Source organism: Hirundo rustica, chromosome 7 (assembly GCF_015227805.2).
Source record: "Hirundo rustica isolate bHirRus1 chromosome 7, bHirRus1.pri.v3, whole genome shotgun sequence".
In the NCBI taxonomy this organism is placed as follows: Eukaryota; Metazoa; Chordata; class Aves; order Passeriformes; family Hirundinidae; genus Hirundo; species Hirundo rustica.
The window spans coordinates 36875322-36893858 of NC_053456.1; the positions used below are offsets into that span (position 1 = coordinate 36875322).

Consider the following 18537-nt stretch of genomic DNA (forward strand, 5'->3'; position numbering starts at 1 on the left):
CGCTTCCGCAGAACACTGAAGGTACCTGCAGCCTTCCCCACCTGGGCTGGGCCTGCTGTCACTGCTCAGCCCTGCACCGTGCATGGAGCACTCCATGGAACGTGTCTCTCTACCATGTCCTTTGTTCTCCTGCAGGTGTTCCGGAAGTTTGTGCCCATTAAGCATAGAAGGACCAACATAACCACAACTGAGAGCCCAACTGAGCCTGACTCCAGGTTGATCGAGCTCCAGGCAGAGCCTGATGTCAGCACAGATTTGGCTGAGCAATCAGAAAACTGTGATGCTGGAGCAAATGATGACAGAGCAATGGCTGACATGCCAATGACTGAGGATGTGCCCATCACAAACACCAACACCGCAGACACTCAGGGCATCGCAGAGACTGAAACCAGCCCAGATTTGGCCGGCCGCTCAGAAGACTCTGACACTACGGTGAACGATGATGAGGCAAAGGCAGACATGGTGGCAGTGACTGAGGATGTGCCCATCACAAACACTGAAAATGGAGAGACTCAGGGCACCACGACTACTGACACCACGGCCAGTCCCACTCTGAGTCAGGAACTCATATGGGACTATTTCCAGGACCCTTGTGTTTCTTCTAAGCAGCAGGTAAGCAGCCTGGGCCCAGGCATGGAGGCCTCCCGGGATTGTGTGTCCCCTCAAGCCAAGGCCACGGGGCCCGCTCAGCCTTTGAGGCTAGCACAGTGTGGTGGGAAGAGAAGCGCTTCCTGGGGGAAGCTGGGGAAGTTGCTCCCTTGGATAGTACTCCACGTCTCCCCTGTGCCTCCTCCAGGTGCCAGCCATTGTAAGGAACATTCACCAGAGACTGACATCCCATGTCACTGTGGGTGCAAGGTTACAAATGGACATTCTGAGGCTGGCTGAAGAACACCCAGCGGACGTGGTGCTGACCCTCCTGCACTGTGCCCCAACCTGTGACAGGTACAGGGAGAGCTCAGGGCTCACCTGCCTTCAGGGCCCTTGCCCTGCACAGCCTGTGCAATGGGATCTGCCAGACAGGCTGAGAGGTCCAGGACCCTTGTGTTGTCATTGTCGAGATGGCCAAAGCAGTCAAGAGTGCTTCTGTAAAAACTTCAGGAGGCTCTAAGCATCAGTACCTTGTTATCTGAAAGTCTTTCATACCGTTTCTACCTTGCAACCCCATGAGTAGCTCCACACAGCTCTGACTCTTTCTCTCCTTCTTCTACCTTCCTTCTGCATTTCCAGCTCACAGCTTCCTGTCCCTAGCACAGCCGCCTAACCCTGTCTGTACCTTATACAAAGTCTTACCCCTTCTGGCCCTTGCACAACCTCCTGTGCCTTCCTCCTCAGAGCACAGACAGCAGACTCCAACTGACTTCTCCCAGCTAATTCACTCTTTTATCACACTCATAGCTGCGAGGGCAAGGCTGCTCCCACCCTTTGATAATTAACACAGCTGCAATGTATGGGAGGCAAGATTGCCTTTGGCACTATCTCTATCTGTCTTCCCACACCCTTAAGTCCCTCTGCTGCCAATGCTCCCTCCCTGCCCTTCTGGACACCGGGACTCTGTCACCTGGGCGCCCAGAGCTGCACAGGGCATGGTAGTGTGACGCAGACGCCCCTGACACAGAGCTCTGATCCCACAGAGCTGCTACAATGATGTGGAGAGCCATAGGATCATCAGGACCAGCAGTGGAGAAAGTGCTGCCAACCTTGATCTGCGTGATGCAGTCCTGGCCACTGTGCAGCATCCGCAACTCCGATGGGGACAACAAGGAAGTTTTTGCCCTGGCTGTAAGTTTCTGGGCCTTTGCTCACCCCAGGTCACCTCTCTGGGAACTCTCCCTTCTCTCCCTGCCTCAGGAGCCAAGATGAAACCTGGGCTAGGGGCAGGCTCAGGGGGCACCAGGCCCGCTGCTCCCCCTGCGTTTCCCCTCGGGCCCTGCCACATGGACACCTCGGCACTGAGTGCTGTCTCGGGCTGTTTCTTTTGCAGGCCAGCCTGGTGGTGTGGGTGATTGTCCAGGTGCCTGAGTGCCACGAGGCGATGATTCTTTATTCCTCCCGCCTCTTTGTGGCTCTGCTCTTCCATGTGGTCATCACCACACAGCACACACCATCAGAGGAAGGAGTAGACTTCTGGAGAGCATGTCGGGAGGAACATCGCGTTCCCAGCAACCCCAACAGGTCTCAGCCCTCCTGGCCTTCCCATGCCACTGTGGCCAGCACCAGTGCTCCCAGTGTGACTTGGGCCTTGCTCTGCACACAGGTTTGCAGTGCAGACCATGAAGTCCCTGCTCTTCCAGCTGCGCTGTGACAATGAGGTGATGGCGATGGAGCGCAAGCATGGCTGGGACGGGCTGCTCTGTGCCCAGACCCAGCACTACACCATGGGTCTGCTGGCCAGGTGAGACCCCCTTCACCCCACTGCCCCCGGCATATGTGCCCTGTGCCTGGGGTGCCCCACACAGTCCCTGTGGTCGTGGGCCAGAGGGCCTTGGCACTGAAGAACGGCTGAGCAGACTGGGACAGGCTGGGAGAGGAGGGTGTCCAAGAGGGTCTGCCTCCCAAAGTGCCCACATTCCCTCCAGGAATGCTGAGGAAAGACTGGTCATCTGTGAGTCAGTCCTGGGACAGGTTGTCCCTTCCACCTCACGGTCTTGGTGCCTTTTCCCCTTTGCCAGGGAGATGCGCCGTGTCTTGATCCCTTTGTGTTCTCACATCGCACTCCACCTGCTCCAGCTACTCAGCCTAGAGGAGCCACGCTGGGATCTGCCTTTCCTGGCATTCTTTGTGGAGGTGAGCCTGAATTCCAGCGCTGCCTGGCTGAGCTGCCTCCCAGCTCTCTGCCCTCTCGTAGCCGCAGCTGCCTGGGACGGTGCCCGTGCCCCACGCTGCTGCTGCTGCTGCCTGGGCCAGGCCCTATGCGCTTCTGGGCTCCTGGCAGCCGGGTCTCCTGTCACTGCCCTGTGCATTTCAGGTCCTTGAGTGCTTGGATTTCACTAAATGTGGTGACAGCGTCCATGAGATCGCATCAAGGCACCTGCAGAGCGAGTGCAGGGAGAGGCGTCGCCTGGCACTCAGAGGCCTCATGGTGCTCAGCAAGGATCCCTTGATGGTGAGAAGGCAGCAGCAGCTGAAGCTGCGCTGGGGAAAGCAGCCTCATGGGCTGGCTGGGCTTCAGGAGCTGAGGCAGATGCTCCCAGCTCTCCTGCCTCCTGGCTCAGCTGCCCGAGTGCTTCGGGACAGGCCTTTGGCCTCTGGGCCCTGCGGCGGCAGCAGGGTGGGGCTGCAGTGCCAGGGCGGTGTTGGCGGTGCAGCTCTTTGTGGCTTCACAGCAGAGTCTTGTGTTCCACACAGGCCAGAAGAATTTGCAGCCTTTCTCAAAACCTCCTGGAGCTGCTGGGTGATGCAGATGGAGATGTGGTCTTTATGACCCTCCGTGTGTTCACTAATCTGCTCCAGAACAAAAACATCCTGGTATCAAGCAGCACTGCTCCAAAGCTGGCTGAGGCACTCCTGCCGCTCTTTGACCACGTAAGCCTTTGTGCCTCCAGCCACAGGCACTGGCTGCTGCCCAGGAACTTTGTGCTTTACAGATTTTTGGGCCTTTGCCCAGTTGAGTCTGGAGTAATTGATCTTACAGTCATATCCTCTTCCTTTCCTCCAGGACAATGGCCATGTGGAGGTGCTCTCGCTTGACCTCTTCTTCAAGGTGATGCAGTTGTCAGTGGATGAGGCTAAAAAGCCCCTGGAGAAGATTTTGAGCCAGAGCCTGCTCCCACTCTTCTTGCACTGCCATGATGAGAACCGGCGCGTGGCAAAGGTGAGGTTTTGTGTGATGCTGGTGGATCTCTGGGAGGGGGCTCGGCTGCATCCTACCCTGGTGCCTCCCAGGCTGCGGCCTCCCCCTGGCCTTGCAACAGGAACAAGAGTCCTGTGCCCTGGGTTGCGGTGCCATCTCCCATCTCTGCTTCTCTCCAGGCCTCGCGGGAAACACTTCTTCGTGTGACCGATTTCCTGAAGAGGAGGAATCTCAAGCAGCTGGTGAAGAAGGAGCAGCTGTTGACGTTTGCCAAGTGTCTGGTAAGGACAGCATGGAGAAGCCAGAGCCTCAACCTAGAGAAGCCCCATGACCGCAGTGCTCAGTGTGTGGGGTTGGCAGCTGTGGCCCCTGCCCAGTGCCGCACCCAGGGGCACCGGCCTGCACCCCACATGCCGCTCTCCTCCCTGGGCTGTGCGGGCTCTTCTCCAGGCTCCTGTGGCCCCGAGCCGGGTGCCGATGGAGACCCGGCCCAGCGGGGCCGCAGGGCGAGGCAGCACACGCCGCTCCCCGGCCAGCACTCGGCTCTCTGCCCCCTCCAGAGCCCGGCGCCAGCGGCTGCTGGCCGGGTCTCAGGGCTGTGTGTGCACGGGAGGCTGGGGCTGGGCGCAGCGAGAGCCCAGCCAGGGGGCTGAGCACACCCCAACCCTTCCCTCCTGCCGCTCTCTCCAGCTGCAAGAGAACCGGAGCCAAGCGGCCGAGCTCCTGCGCCAGGCCCTGCCATACCTGGAGAGCCCCCAGGAGCCCCTGCGAGAGGCGGCCATCAGGTTCATCGGTGAGCCACGAGCCCTAGCTCCCTCCCCGGCCCGCCGTAGCTCGGCCCCAGCCCCGGATGCTGCCCCAGCAGCGGCGTCCGGGCCCGGCGCCCTGGAGCCCCGCCTGGCCTCGGGGCTGCTGCCGCCCTCTCGCAGCCGTGCCCTTGGGCGGCAGCAGGCGGCAAGCGCCAGGGCCAGGAGGCCGTGTGGCCACAGGGCCGGCAGCTGTGCCGCTGGCAGGGAGCTGTGCTGCTGGGGCCGTGACGAGTTCTTTGTTCGCAGAGATGGCCGAGTAGCCCATGATAGAGCAGAAGGAAGCGCTCCGGGCCCTCAGTGAGGGTGAGTGAGGGCTGAGCGCTGTCAGTGGGGGGCTGGCAGGGGGGAGCTGCAGTGCCTGGGCAAGATGAGGGCTTTGTTCTCTGTGTGGACAAAGGGTGGCATGGGCAGAGCACGGAGAGATTTCAGAGACACAGGTGGTATTTGTGGCCAGCACCTTCCAGTCTGATCCTTTTGGCAACACCCCTCTGCTGGCCATAGCTAGAGTTGGATGAGGTTGCCCTGGCAGGACAGTCTCCTCAGGTCGCCGCAGATCCAGGATCTGACCGTGGCTCTCTTCCTCTCTGTTCCAGGCCCTGAAGCCCCAAGGAATAATGCCATCCCATCCTGCTCTAATATTGAAATTCAAGCCCAATAAGCCCTAAGAGCTGAAGACATGGGGTCATCTTCTGGATCCAGTGAACCAGTGTCCCAAGAACAACACCCAGAGACACTGAAGAGGACACCACCTCCCATTGCTGCTGCAGCTCCAAGCACAGCTGATGATTGGCACAGCTGAGCCTGTGGGACCATTGCCCGGCTTCAGCCCTTGCTTTGTAGATAGCTCCTTCCCTCCAGCCCTCAGATGCTGCCCATCGCCTTTCTTCCCACCACCCTCCCTCCATCCCTTTCTACACCTCCATCTCAGTAGCCCTCAGACCATGCCCATTCCCTTTTCTCCTCCCAGATTACCCCTTTTCTTTGCCTTCCATCAATAAACAGTTTGGCTTCTTCACATTACCTGCTTTTCTGTGGGGCCCCTCCTGCCGTTCTATCCTCCTCCGTGTTTTGTGCACAGACACAGGGGAAGGAGGGCAAATCAGGATGGAAAGGTCCCTATGCTGAAAGTCCAGTTCTGCAGCATTGTGGAGTTCAAATTCTTGCTGAGCACCCTGAAGCCCCTGGATTTTGGAAGAGCCAACTTGAGTATGCTCTGAACCCAGCTGTGAGGGATTCCATGGCAAGCATCCATGGAGGGCAAAGGAGCTTGGAATGCTGGAACCTTTCAAGAATAGCTTCCTGAAAGCTCAGCAGTGCTCCATCCCTGCACAGGGTCAGGAAGAGGGCAGAACCAGAGACCATCAGGGCTTAACAGGGAGCCTTGGGTGTGCCGAAGGGCAAGCGAAGCAGCAGCACAGAGGCCGAGACTCAGACGCGCGACCGTGCCAATGCCCGCAGCACTGTCAGGCAGTGCTGGGATCCTGGGTGTGGGAACTGGGCTCTGGGCTCTGGCTGGCAACAGCCTGGTTTTGCTGCCGTGACCGCAGGCAGGAGTTGAGGCAGGTGAAGAGGCAGCGCACAGCTTGTGTTTGTTCAGGGCCTGGTGCTGCACTTCTGAACCTCCACCTGGAAACGCACTTGGGGGAATATGAGCTAGAGCTGGAGTGTCTGTCCTGAAAGGATCAGAAGTAATTCAGCCTTGCCAGGGTTTCTTAAGAGTGTGTTGGTGTTCCCTGGGAGAGCTACACGTCTGGGGAAACGCCTTTGTGGGAAAGGGTCTTGCTGCTCAAGGAAGGTGCTTCCCAGGACTCTCCCAGGGAGGTAGGAACAACTGTCCCCTTTTGGCTCTCTGTGGTCCTTTAACTCCTTGAGGCCTGTTGCACTTGGCAGAGGGGCAGGGGAAAGGAGAAGCCTGTGAAGAGGCAGGTTTGGCATCCACCTGGAACTGTGGAGACCAAGCCAAGCACCTTTGGACAGTGGTGTGAGCAGGAGCATCTCTGTCCAGCTGCGAGCCCCTAAGCTCTCTTTGAGAGCTGTGAATTAAAAGGCCTTTGCACACACGCTTTTCACATCTTACCTGTCTGCTGTGTTTCAACTCTTGGCAATGTGCATTTGCCTCTTGCTTACTGGATGCTGCTGTGGCCCAGAGGGCCAGCACAGAGCTGGGCTGTGTGGGCCAGGCAGTGTGGAGAGTCTTGGCTGATCTTGGTGTGTCCCTGGCCTCAGAAAAGCCTTGGAAGGTTTGCCTCCCAAGGCGGCCTGCTCTTTGGCTCTTCCTGTGCATCTTGGAGACAACAAGGTAGGCATTTCTGGCAGCTGGGCATTAGCAGGCCTTCAAATGGGGGCGTTGTTGTGGAGCAGGCCCAGCTGAGGTACCCAGAGAGGAGCCCAGCGCTCCTTGCTCCACTCTGCTGACACGTGAGCGTTGTCTGGTTTGGGGATGACCCTGGCTGTGTGAGGGGGTGCTACATGGACACGAGACAGCCGGTCCTGTCCTGCTGCGTCCCAGCAGGGCCTCGCAGCAGTCCTGCATCCACGTCAGGATGCTGGCCAAGGGAGGGCCTGGAAGCTGAAGCAGCTGCTTTTGAGCTTGCGCAGGTGCCTACAGGTCAAGGCCGATGGTGTTCCCTCAGGATACAGCAGTCCTGAGGGGTCTCCCTGATTCAAAGAAACCATCAGACCAATGCATTGTCCACCAAAAGCTCATTTATTCAACTGGCAGAAGGGTAGGGGTCTGCACCCCACTAAGATGCTTCTCTGCCATGTATAAATTTCAACGGGTTTATGTAGGAATTCTGTCAACAATACCTTCCATCTGTCTTTGTTTTGAAAGACAGTTGTCTGCCAAGGAAAGCTAGAGCCTCCCTTGGAATGGAGAATGTAAACCCCCTTCCCTCCAAATTATGATAATTTTGCAATTAGGGGCTTTCAGGCAAAGAGATGGGAATAGGAGTAACAGTTCTTTACTAGGAATATTAAAAAAGGAAAATACAAATGTAGTAGTACAAAAAAACAAGCAAGGAAGCAAACAAAAATCCTGGAAAACCCTGACAGAGTCAGGGATACAACCGGACACCCTGTTGCGCAGGGTGTTGGAAGCAGTCCAAATAAATCCTCCTGGAGTAACAGATGTGGTTCTGCGGAGTAGAGATGGTCCTGTAGAAAGACCAGTGGTGACGAGATGGGTCTGGTCTTCCTCTGGGCATCCAGTGGAAAAACCGGATCCCTTGTGTCCTTCAGCCCCAGTTTTTATCTAGCTGGGAACAACTGGCTCCTCCCCCACGGTGTGGAGCATCTCCCAATGGGATGATGGAATGTGTCATGTCACTGGTGGGCCCTAATGGCCCCTTATCAGAAGATGTCCCCCTGGAGGATGGAGGGGTGGTGAAGGAGATAAGAAACACTGCCCCACCTGGGTTTAATGGCTGGGCCATTATCAGAAGGCATCCGCCCCCTCCCCCCTGGAGTTACAAGAGAAGGATAAAACATCTCCCAAGAGACAGCTTTCAACGGATGAAACAGAATACACATTTTTAGGTCACATAACCCAAGACACCATCTTTACTCTGCTGAGGTGATTCGATGGGCAGGGGGTTAGAAATCCATTGTGTCAGATCCCTAGGCTTGAAGTTAATGTCCATGCCCTGGACAGGAGCAATCTCAGCCCACCAAAGCAGCTCATCTTCCTCATCGCTTCCCTGCACAGGGCTGATTCGGTGCTCACCCTTAGGTCTTCTGGGAGGCTATGTCTAAAGCTTTTGGTCAAGTCACTCTCATGTCAAGTTAGGCTTGCCAGGTTATTTTTTTATGCTAACTGGTGCTAAGCACTTGTGTATATCTGTGCTAAGTACTCCTTTACTCATGTGAATTGCTTGTGCTTACTCCTGTCAAACAAAGGCCTTGTGTCATTCTCCCGTTCTCTTTATCCTGGTGCAGATTCTTTCTCAAGATCCCATCGATACTCCAGGGTACACAAACCTCTTGTGCTGCTATTAGGTTCGTGATGGTTAAGAGGAGGGTTAACATTCTTTCAATTACAACTGGTTGGCTGAGGAAGCTAAAAATCTGAGTAGCTGTTGGTGATTCCAGATTTGTCCATCACAAGAAGACAACTGACTCATAATATTCTCTTTCTTTCTCTCTTTTGGTGATGATTTCGGTAATTTCTTTGATCTCTTAACCTGACTGTCCAGAAGGCTCTGTAAAAACTCCCTTGGTAAGTTCTTCAAACATTGGACATGACAAAAGGTTATCCTAAAAGCAACTACCCATCCTGATATTAGATTCTGTGTATACCTTCACATCTTTAATCCTCAAGTTTGATTGACACTGCTAAATCATTTTCTTTTCAAACATGCATTTAATTTTGGTATAATACTGTGTAAGATTTGAGAATTTTGGTTTGATAAGTTTCTTCCATATAGAACTCACAGTGGTTCTTCCAGGTGGTTTTTGCTCTCAAAAGAAGAGGAAATAATAAGGTATTTTTGTCCTCTTCCACAAATCTTAGCATTTCAGTAATGGGATTTCCAAATCTAAAATTAAGTTTTGTTCTCGGTGCAAGCATATTGTTCAAGGACGGGAGCTGTTGACTATTTTGGTTTATCTGATGATTACAAAACCTATAGCAAACCAGACAGACTTACAATAAAGCTTAAAAGGTTCTTGAGAAAACACCAAAAGGAAACCTATTAAATATGCTTGGAAAAAGAGAGTCTCGCACACATCATACTCATACCATATTCCTGATATTATTCACCTTGATTTCACCACCTTATGTCTGACTGGACACACTTTGTAATACCTCTCAATAAGAGCAATATAACACTTAGTTTTGTCACCTTCAATCTGATGATTATTCATAAATCCTTCAAAGGAAGAGTGGGCAGAAAAAAGCCCCTTGCAGAGCAAGACCCAAGGCATAGACTTCTAATTCCCTGTACTGTGCTATATATCCCCTGTAAATAATGTCAGCCTGCAAGGGTCATCTTGTATGGAGTCTCAAAACTATAAATTGTAGAAAACAAATATATTATGTGTAAGTATGAAAACCTACAATGAAAGTTTGAAACATGTCCAAAATAGAAAACACTGGGGTTGGGTGTTTGTGGTTTTTTTTTTTTGGTTTTTTTGTTTGTTTGTTTGTTTTTGTTTGTTTGTTTGTTTGTTTGTTTTTTTATTTGACCTTTTCTATTGTATTTGTGCAATTCATGTTGTTATTATCCCTAGAAGTCTTTTCAATTCTTAATACTCCAAAGTCACAAATCAGAACATGAGATAAGTACAGAGAAAATATAAAATTGTTGAATTCTACTCTCTATCTGCATAACATAAATATTTGGCACAAAGGACTTGTCATGGGTTAGTACAGTTTGGTTTTTTAGTTATAGAAAAATGTAGAATAATTCTCCAGGTCAGGACCTGGGAATTCCTTTAGAAGAGACAGAGACCTATCAGAGAGTTAGCTGGAATATTGGCATCTATTCTGACCACTGAAATTGTTAGCTGCTACTTTGGGAAGTACCATATAAAACCCTTGATTTCCTGTAGGTGGGTCTTTCCTCTTCTTTCCTTTGGCCAGAGGGAGACAGGTAGCATCAAGCTGGGCCTGCTGCTCCCCCCTTTTGGGGAGGAGCTGGCCTGAGGCCTGGCCGGATTCCATCGGCTCCCGGGTGAAGGGGGGAAGGAGAGGTTGCTGTTTTATAACAGCTACTTTCTTCAGACTTCTCTGGAGCAGGAAGAAATCTCTGCTGCGCCCCTGATAAGAGCTATGGGCACCATTCGGGCCGAAGCCACACCGATTTACAGCGAGGGGTGGGCTGAGAAGGCATTTAAGATCCTGCCTGGTTTTCTTTGTGATTCTGGACTGCCTGAGTGCTCCGATCTCTGATGTTTCTGTGAGTTCTTCCTCTCTCACCACTGCGGCCTTGAACATCTAACACCAGGAGCTACAGAGAAAGGAACAAAGACTCCAAGAAGATTTAACTCTTTCTTAGCAACATGAAGCTTCCAAAACTTAGCCCTTCTCTAAGAGAGTAAAGAAAGACAGAGTAAACATAAAGAACAACAGGATGAAGTCAGTCAAGCAAGAGTGAAAAGACTACTAGGACAGAAAGTTAAAAAGTTGGTTATTCTATTTTTAATTAAGCCATAGAAATGAACTCTATATTTAAGTCATTCCTGTAAATCATACGAAAGATATGCATTTGAGGAACTAATTGTTTTAATTTATATGTAGATTTAAGCAAAGGCGTTTGTGATGAACTAATAACTGTCGGGGCTTTCCCCGTTTTTCAGGTGGTTTCAGAGTCTTTTGCCCCCCTGCACAGCTCTGAGCCAAACCAAAGGAAGAGACGAAGTCTTCAGGTTTAGATTTTTCAAGGTTGCATACTTCATTTATTGTTTCTTATCTTACAATTTTCTCAGTGTCCAGCAAGATGTTTGCAGCTGCATGGACTTCTCACGTCTCCCCCTGAGCTGGGTTGTCCTTATCTTTTATACTAATTGCTACATAGTTTTTATTTACTATTTCTTACCCATGTCTATCGCTATTACTAAAAAGGTCATCTTTACTCTGACCCAATCCTCACTAACTACTTTGTGCCACGTCACTGCAGAAATGAAGTGAGGGAAGGAGAATGAAGAAGAAGGAGACAACGCCCCAAATTCTCCATCTTGCCCCCATTCACTTCAATACTACGAATCTAAAATTACTGTTTTTTCACCCTGTGATAAGCTAAACTACTATTTTTCACACTCTTGTGGCCTGTAAACCCACTCTCAGTGTAGGAAGTTTCTCCCGTGGACTGAGATCAAAGCCAGGGTCTCTCTGAGCTCTGGGCTGGGGTCCCAGACCCCCCTGTCCAGGTCCCTGACCCTCCAGGGCAACCAAAGCAGTGCCCTGGACTCCAACAAGTAACATCCTAGAAGATGCATGAACAGAGATCAAGATGAGAAGCCCCCTGCACCAGTAAAGAAGTAAGAAGATATCTCTGTATCTTAAAGTAAAGAATCCTTTGCTTTAAAGTTATTCATCTTTAAAAAGTGACACCCCAGTATGCAAAAGTCTAAGACACATAACCCATGAGCAGCTTAGAAAACTGCTCCTAAAAATGTCACAAAAACAAGTTTCTCCAGGCAGTTTTTTTGTGACAGTTTAAAACCCACAAGAGAACTGTTCTAAGTTGTCAGTGAGATACACAACTCTAGAAGATACTCTTCCCCGAATGAATGGATAAAAGACTATTGTCAGATAGTGAAACTAACTAAAAATTACAAGTTTTGTCTCCTTATATTGTTTTGTAAAAATTTGAACAGTTCAAAAAAAGAGGGAAAAGGGTTTTTTGAAGTTTCATTCCATTTTAGGGTTTTCTTCCCAACTTTCTTTTTTTTCTATTCTTTTAGTATATGTTAATAAAACTATTTGTTCATTTTAAAGTTAAGCCTGCTTTGTTTTTCTCCTAGTCTCTCCCCCACAGAAAGAGTAAGTACCAAACCCAAAATTTAGTAGACGAAAAACCACTACAGGACTAAAGTTCATTAGGAGTTTAAAAATAGATCAAATTTGATCCATTACAGTCTCGCCATCTCTAGATTGCAGTGTAGCAAGTTGCTTTAAAAGACATTTTCTTGCTAAGAAATAAAGGCAATACCTCTGATATTTTAATACTTCAATTCCAACCATATTACAAGCATTTCCCAGTTATAGACTTCTATAAACAGCTGTTCTGTGTTACACAGGTACTGCCTTTTCTTACAAATCTACCCTCTGAATGACCCAGTTGGTGGCCCGGTGTGGGCGGTGGCCTACATGGTGTTGCCAGTCCCTTTCAGATGGAAGGCTGAAACATTAAACTTGAAGAATTAGGGATTTTAGGAAAGGTAAGATAATAAGTTGCTGAATTACCTGAAGTAGATAGGTAAGCTTTGTTGGCAGTTAACAGAAGCCGGATCTTAGATAAGGTATCCCGGATTTAGTAACTCATTGCTTGTCAGCTTTATGTTTATGGTGCTGTGCTTGTAACGAAAAACAAAATGTGATAAATAGGACATAAGGTGGCTGCAGATTTCCTGCTTAAAGGACCCACTGAACACAGGAAACTGTAAGTTCTACCAAGGATTCCTTTGTCACGAATGCATTGAAAAGGTAGAAAGGTCAGGACAAGGAAGACTCATCTTACTTCCTCATTTTGGGTGACCCCTCCCTGAATAGACCCCCGACTCATTTTAGGAAACAAAGTACCCATGCTTAATAGCCTTTTTGCCAATTAGCATAGGAAGCGAGGAATGAGAAGTGACAGGGGTATGAACATGTATTTTGGGTATTCAACACTTCTGTAAATAAAAGGCTTTGTCATTACCTGTGAATTTCGCAGTGGGTATTAGGGAAATAATCCCGCATGCTGCCCGGCCGTAATAAACATACACTTTCTAACTTTAAACTGTTAGAGAGTTTTTGTCCGTCACAGTTGGGTATCGATACTAGATCAATACCCATATTTCTTTAATAAGTCAAGGCAACTTCACTGAGACATGGGCTTCCTTAATATTTGTAGCATTTTAGAATTTAAAAAATGCTGCTTCATTTAAAGGCCCCAAAAAGAATATTTTAAGATGACAAAAGCAAAAATAAAGACACTAATTTGGTTGAGCAGAGAAAGTGTTCGTGCAGTTGGACAACAGCTTGCAAGTTTATATGTCTAGGGGGACCTTGTTTAGAGACAAGGAGCACAATGTGACCTGTGCATCCCGGGCACCATAGTTAAGATCATACGCCTTTATTTAAAGGCATATGCTTTAAATGCTTTATTTGCAACCAGAAGGGAAGCGTATCTGGGCTTGTTGGGATGAACAGGTGCTTGCAAATAGACTGAGAGAGAAACTTAACAGCTTTTACCAAATAAAATTCCAGGGTTATAAAGACAAAGCACCAATTCTTTTCATTGCTTTAACGGATATTTCTTTGACGTGATTTGATGCGTTCTAAAGGTTTTGTTAAATTTGCTTCAAAGGGTTTTCAGAGTACTCCTACTGCAGGAGTAGCAGTGACATTTTACAGTTCCTTTCAACAATGCTTGGTTGTTTCTTTTGAACATAACTCCTAAAACTCCTTTCTTTAGAACATGATTTAATTTATACAAAGGAACGTTATTGTTTTAATCTGTAATATTGACTTTTGCAAAATAAATGCTCATAGAAGTGCTAATTTGACAAGCTGAAGTACTGCAGCATTCAAGAGGAAACCAAGGCCCAAAGCAGGATGCAGGTTTGTATTCACTTGTCTAATGAGGCACCATGAGGTAAAGTAAACTGAGATGTGAACCCCTTTCTATCGGATATTGTTGTCCATATTTAATTGAGCCAGCATCGTGTTCACCTCCTCTGAAAATGACAAGGATTATGTTAAAAGTTCATCTCTTACACTGATTTTACACTATGTTTTCAATAGTGTGACTTTACCAAAGGATTCTACAGATGCAGCTGAATAGTGTTGTTAGCATCCTACAAATCCATCATGACCAAGAGAAAGAAACCTTCACTAAAGAAGTCCAAAGGCTCTGGATGTGCGCCTTAAACCACCTATGAGACCCTTAGAGTGACAATTCACTTAAAACTTTACTCAAATACCTCGAGAAAAGACATTACTAGCACATGGATATATCATTCCTAAGTTGTGACTTATAAACCTAACTGAGACATGGGAGGTTTCCTTTAATAATTTTGAATTAGTTTAGTGAGTGGTACATTCAAAAGCAGATGTGTACCTCACTAAACACAAAATAGTTCCTCCAGCTCTGCGGTGTATTCCCCACTCAGTAATAGAAGAGGCCATCACAGACCCTGCACACAGCACTTTAAAACGTCTTCTTTTTAAACAGAAAAAGGAGGAATGCCTGGTGCTATCTATACCCTAAATCACTTGTCACACTTAGAAGGATTTTATATATTTACAGATAGGAGGACTTAAAGATTTTTTCTATATTTAAGGATATGAATTATAGACCTGGACTAAGACAAATTGTTTTCCTTGTTGTTTGGTTTTCCCAGGTTCTGAAGTTGAAATGTTTCTTGTTTATAGAGTTAAGTGCTAAGTTTGTAACTTCCAAGTAATAAGAGCGCAGAATGCCATTTTAAAAACTTGTTTTGGTGGTCCCACCTGACAGCTCCTGGGAGGGAATGTAACATCTTCCATGAGATGTGAGAAGCATCACTGGCTGGCAGAAGTGGAGTTGGGCAGAAAGGGTTATTCGAGCTAGGTTTATCATTTGAGTCATCGTGCTGTTAGGGCCAATTTTATCCGTGCAGCTTCAGACCAGCCGCAGCTGTCACACCTTGAGAAGCACGTTCCTTGGGAGCAGCAAGGTCCTTTTCCGCAAAGGCGTTTCCGCAGACGTGTAGTTCTCCCAGGGAACACCAACACACTCTTAAGAAACCCTGGCAAGGCTGAAATACTTCTGGTCCTTTCAGGACAGACACTCCAGCTCCAGCTCATATTCCCCCAAGTGCGTTTCCAGGTGGAGGTTCAGAAGTGCAGCGCCAGGCCCTGAACAAACACAAGCTGTGCGCTGCCTCTTCACCTGCCTCAACTCCTGCCTGCGGTCACGGCAGCAAAACCAGGCTGTTGCCAGCCAGAGCCCAGAGCCCAGTTCCCACACCCAGGATCCCAGCACTGCCTGACAGTGCTGCCGGGCATTGGCACGGTCAGCGCGTCCTGAGTCTTGGCCTCCGTGCTGCTGCTTCGCTTGCCCTTCGGCACACCCAAGGCTCCCTGTTAAGCCCTGATGGTCTCTGGTTCTGCCCTCTTCCTGACCCTGTGCAGGGATGGAGCACTGCTGAGCTTTCAGGAAGCTATTCTTGAAAGCTTCCAGCATTCCAAGCTCCTTTGCCCTCCATGGATGCTTGCCATGGAATCCCTCACAGCTGGGTTCAGAGCATACTCAAGTTGGCTCTTCCAAAATCCAGGGGCTTCAGGGTGCTCAGCAAGAATTTGAACTCCACAATGCTGCAGAACTGGACTTTCAGCAAAGGGACCTTTCCAGCCTGATCTGCCCTCCTTCCCCCGTGTCTGTGCACAGAACATGGAGCAGGATAGAACAGCAGGAGGGGCCGTTGTGTCCCAGGGCTCTGGATTTTCGCTGCTTCAGCCCCACAGAAAAGCAGGTAATGTGAAGAAGCCAAACTGTTTACTGATGGCAGGCAAAGCAAGGGGATGAGCCGGAGGGGAGAAAGGGGATGGGCAGGGTCTGAGGGCTGGAGAGAGGGAAGTATCCACATAACAGGGAGAAGAGGCATGAAGCTATGAGAACTGTGTCCAGCATCAGCTGTTCCTGGAGCTCCAGCAGCACTGAGAGATGGCATCCTCTTCAGTGCCTCCTAGTGTGTTCTTGGGATGCTGGTTCACTGGATTCAGAAGATGTCCCTAATTCTTTAGCTCTTCGGGGAAACCAGGCTTGATTTTGCAGGTTAGAGCACGATGGGCTGGCATCTTGCTTCTGGGCTTGACGGGCTGGAAGAGAGAGCAACAGAGTCACGGTCAGAGCCCGGATCTGTGGGAATCCTAGGAGATCTTCCTGCCAGGGCCATCCCAACCAGAAGGGAGCAGGAGACATTGGGATCAGCCCTAAGCTGCTGGCCACAAATCTACCACGTGTCCCTGCAATCTCTCTGTGCTCTGCCCACACCGCCCCGTGTCTGCACAGGGAGCAGAGCCCCCCGCAGCCGGGCCAGGGCTTGCAGCTTCCCCCGGCAGCCCCGCTGACAGCCCGCTGCCCTCACTCACCTTTGCAGACGAGCTGGGGCTGTTCCCGCTGCCTCCTCAGGCTCCGCCCGCACATTCCTGTGAACACAGAGCCTGTCAGGGCCCCAGCAGCACAGCTGCCAGCCCTGTGGCCACACGGCCTCCTGGCCCTGGCGCTTGCCGCCTGCTGCCGCCCAAGGGCACGGCTGCGAGAGGGCGGCAGCAGCCCCGAGGCCAGGCGGGGCTCCAGGGCGCCGGGCCCGGACGCCGCTGCCGGGGCAGCATCTGGGGCCGGGGCCGAGCTACGGCGGGCCGGGGAGGGAGCTGGGGCTCGTGGCTCACCGATGAACCTGATGGCCGCCTTTCGCAGGGGCTTCTGTGGGTTCTCCTGGTGCAGGAGCTCAGCCGCTCGGCTCCTGCTCTCTTGCAGCTGGAAAGAGCGGCAGGAGGGAAGGGTTGGTGCGGGCTCAGTCCCCCGGCCGGGCTCTTGCTGTGCCCAGCCCCGGCCTCCTGTGCCCGGGCCCTGAGGCCCGGCCAGCAGCCGCTGGCGCCGAGCTCTGGAGGGGGCAGAGTGCCGAGTGCTGCCCGGGCCCGCCTCGTCCATCGGCTCAGGGCCACGGGAGCCTGGAGAAGAGCCCACACCGCCCGGGGAGGAGAGCAGCATGTGGGGCACAGGCCGGTGCCCCTGGGTGCGGCACCGGGCAGGGGCCACAGCTGCCAACCCCACACACTGAGCGCCAGGGCAGGGCAGGAGGCTTCTCCTGCTTGATGCTTCATCCAGGCCGCCTTACATTAGACTTATCACTCTTCAATGGCTGCTCCTTCAGCACCTGCTCGAGATCTCCCCTATTCAGAAACTTGGCCAAACAATGCAGTGTTTTCCGATGTCCAGGACCCGTGTGTTGTCATCGTCGAGATGGCCACAGCACTCGACTGCTTCTGTAAAAAGTTCAGGGGGCTCCAAGCATCAGTACCTTGTTATCTAAAACATTTCTATGTCGCAGTCCCATGAGTAGCTCCACACAGCTCTGACTCTCTCCTTCTTCTACCTTCCTTCTGCATTTCCAGCTCACAGCTTCCTGTCCCTAGCACAGCCACCTAACCCTGTCTGTCCCTTATACAAAGTCTTACCCCTTCTGGCCCTTGCACAGCCTCCTGTGCCTTCCTCCTCAGAGCACAGACAGCAGACTCCCACTAACTTCTCCCAGCTAATTCACTCTTTTATCACACCCATAGCTGCGAGGGCAAGGCTGCTCCCACCCTTTGATAATTAACACAGCTGCAATGTATGGGAGGCAAGATTGCCCTTGGCACTATCTCTATCTGTCTTCCCACACCCTTAAGTCCCTCTGTTTTCTGAGCCTGCTGCCAATGCTTCCTCCCTGCCCTTCTGGGCACCGGGACTCTGTCACCTGGGCGCCCAGAGCTGCAAAGGGCATGGTAGTTGTCCTAGGGTAACTTAATGATGCTTGTATCCCCAATCGTCTGTTCTGTTTGTGCTGTATATTGAGTCCTGTACCTTTAAGACTAGTTCTAAGAGCAAGGAGAAGCGCGGAGTTTGTTTTGAGAAAACTGCCTGACTCCTCCACATTCTTCTGCGGACGGGGTGTTCGGCGGAGGCTTGGAGAGACTGCAAGACAGAGATCTATTTTGCTTTTAGTTAGTTTCAGCTAGCTAGGGCAGAGAAGTTCCCTGGACTGTTTTTTTTCCTTTTTCTTAGAACTGTTTAAACCTGCTCTGGACTGAAAACCCAGGGGAGCACTGGGGGCTGCACCTGCGGCCCACCGGGGCCTGGACCTCGGCATTTTCCAGCAGTGCCAGAGGGACTGGGACTGAGGAGACGTTGAGAGAGAGCCGAGCTACACCCACGGCAAGGACTTTCTCAATTTGCCATCTCACTTCAGAAGGAGAGGTTTTATTGTTTCATATTATTCATTCTTTATACTTGTATGCACTTCATTTGTTTAGTAAAATAGTTTTTTCCACTTTTCTCCAAAGAGGTTTTTTTTACCGGATCGGTTGGAGGGAGGGGCCACTTAGGTTTGCTTCCTTAGAGGGATCCTATACAAGGGTTTTCTCCCAAATTTGTCCCAAACCAGGACAGTAGTGTGACTCAGATGCCCCTGACACAGAGCTCTGATCCCACAGAGCTGCTGCAATGATGTGGAGAGCCAAAGGATCACTGGGACCAGCAGTGG

The 18537-nt window shown here is 50.7% G+C and overlaps 1 protein-coding gene across 1 annotated transcript in view; it reads left to right on the plus strand.

The window, feature by feature from the left end:
• Positions 1-1527: 1527 nt before the first annotated feature.
• The window catches only part of LOC120755470 (maestro heat-like repeat-containing protein family member 6), a 32694-nt gene continuing 15684 nt past the window's right edge, over positions 1528-18537 (plus strand). Inside the window, exons 1-9 of the mRNA XM_040070417.2 lie at positions 1528-1782; positions 1985-2175; positions 2258-2395; positions 2673-2787; positions 2969-3106; positions 3349-3525; positions 3659-3814; positions 3973-4074; positions 4484-4586. Coding sequence (XP_039926351.1) covers positions 1645-1782; positions 1985-2175; positions 2258-2395; positions 2673-2787; positions 2969-3106; positions 3349-3525; positions 3659-3814; positions 3973-4074; positions 4484-4586 — 1258 coding nt within the window. The 5' untranslated portion in view covers positions 1528-1644. The remainder of the gene's footprint in view (positions 1783-1984; positions 2176-2257; positions 2396-2672; positions 2788-2968; positions 3107-3348; positions 3526-3658; positions 3815-3972; positions 4075-4483; positions 4587-18537) is intronic.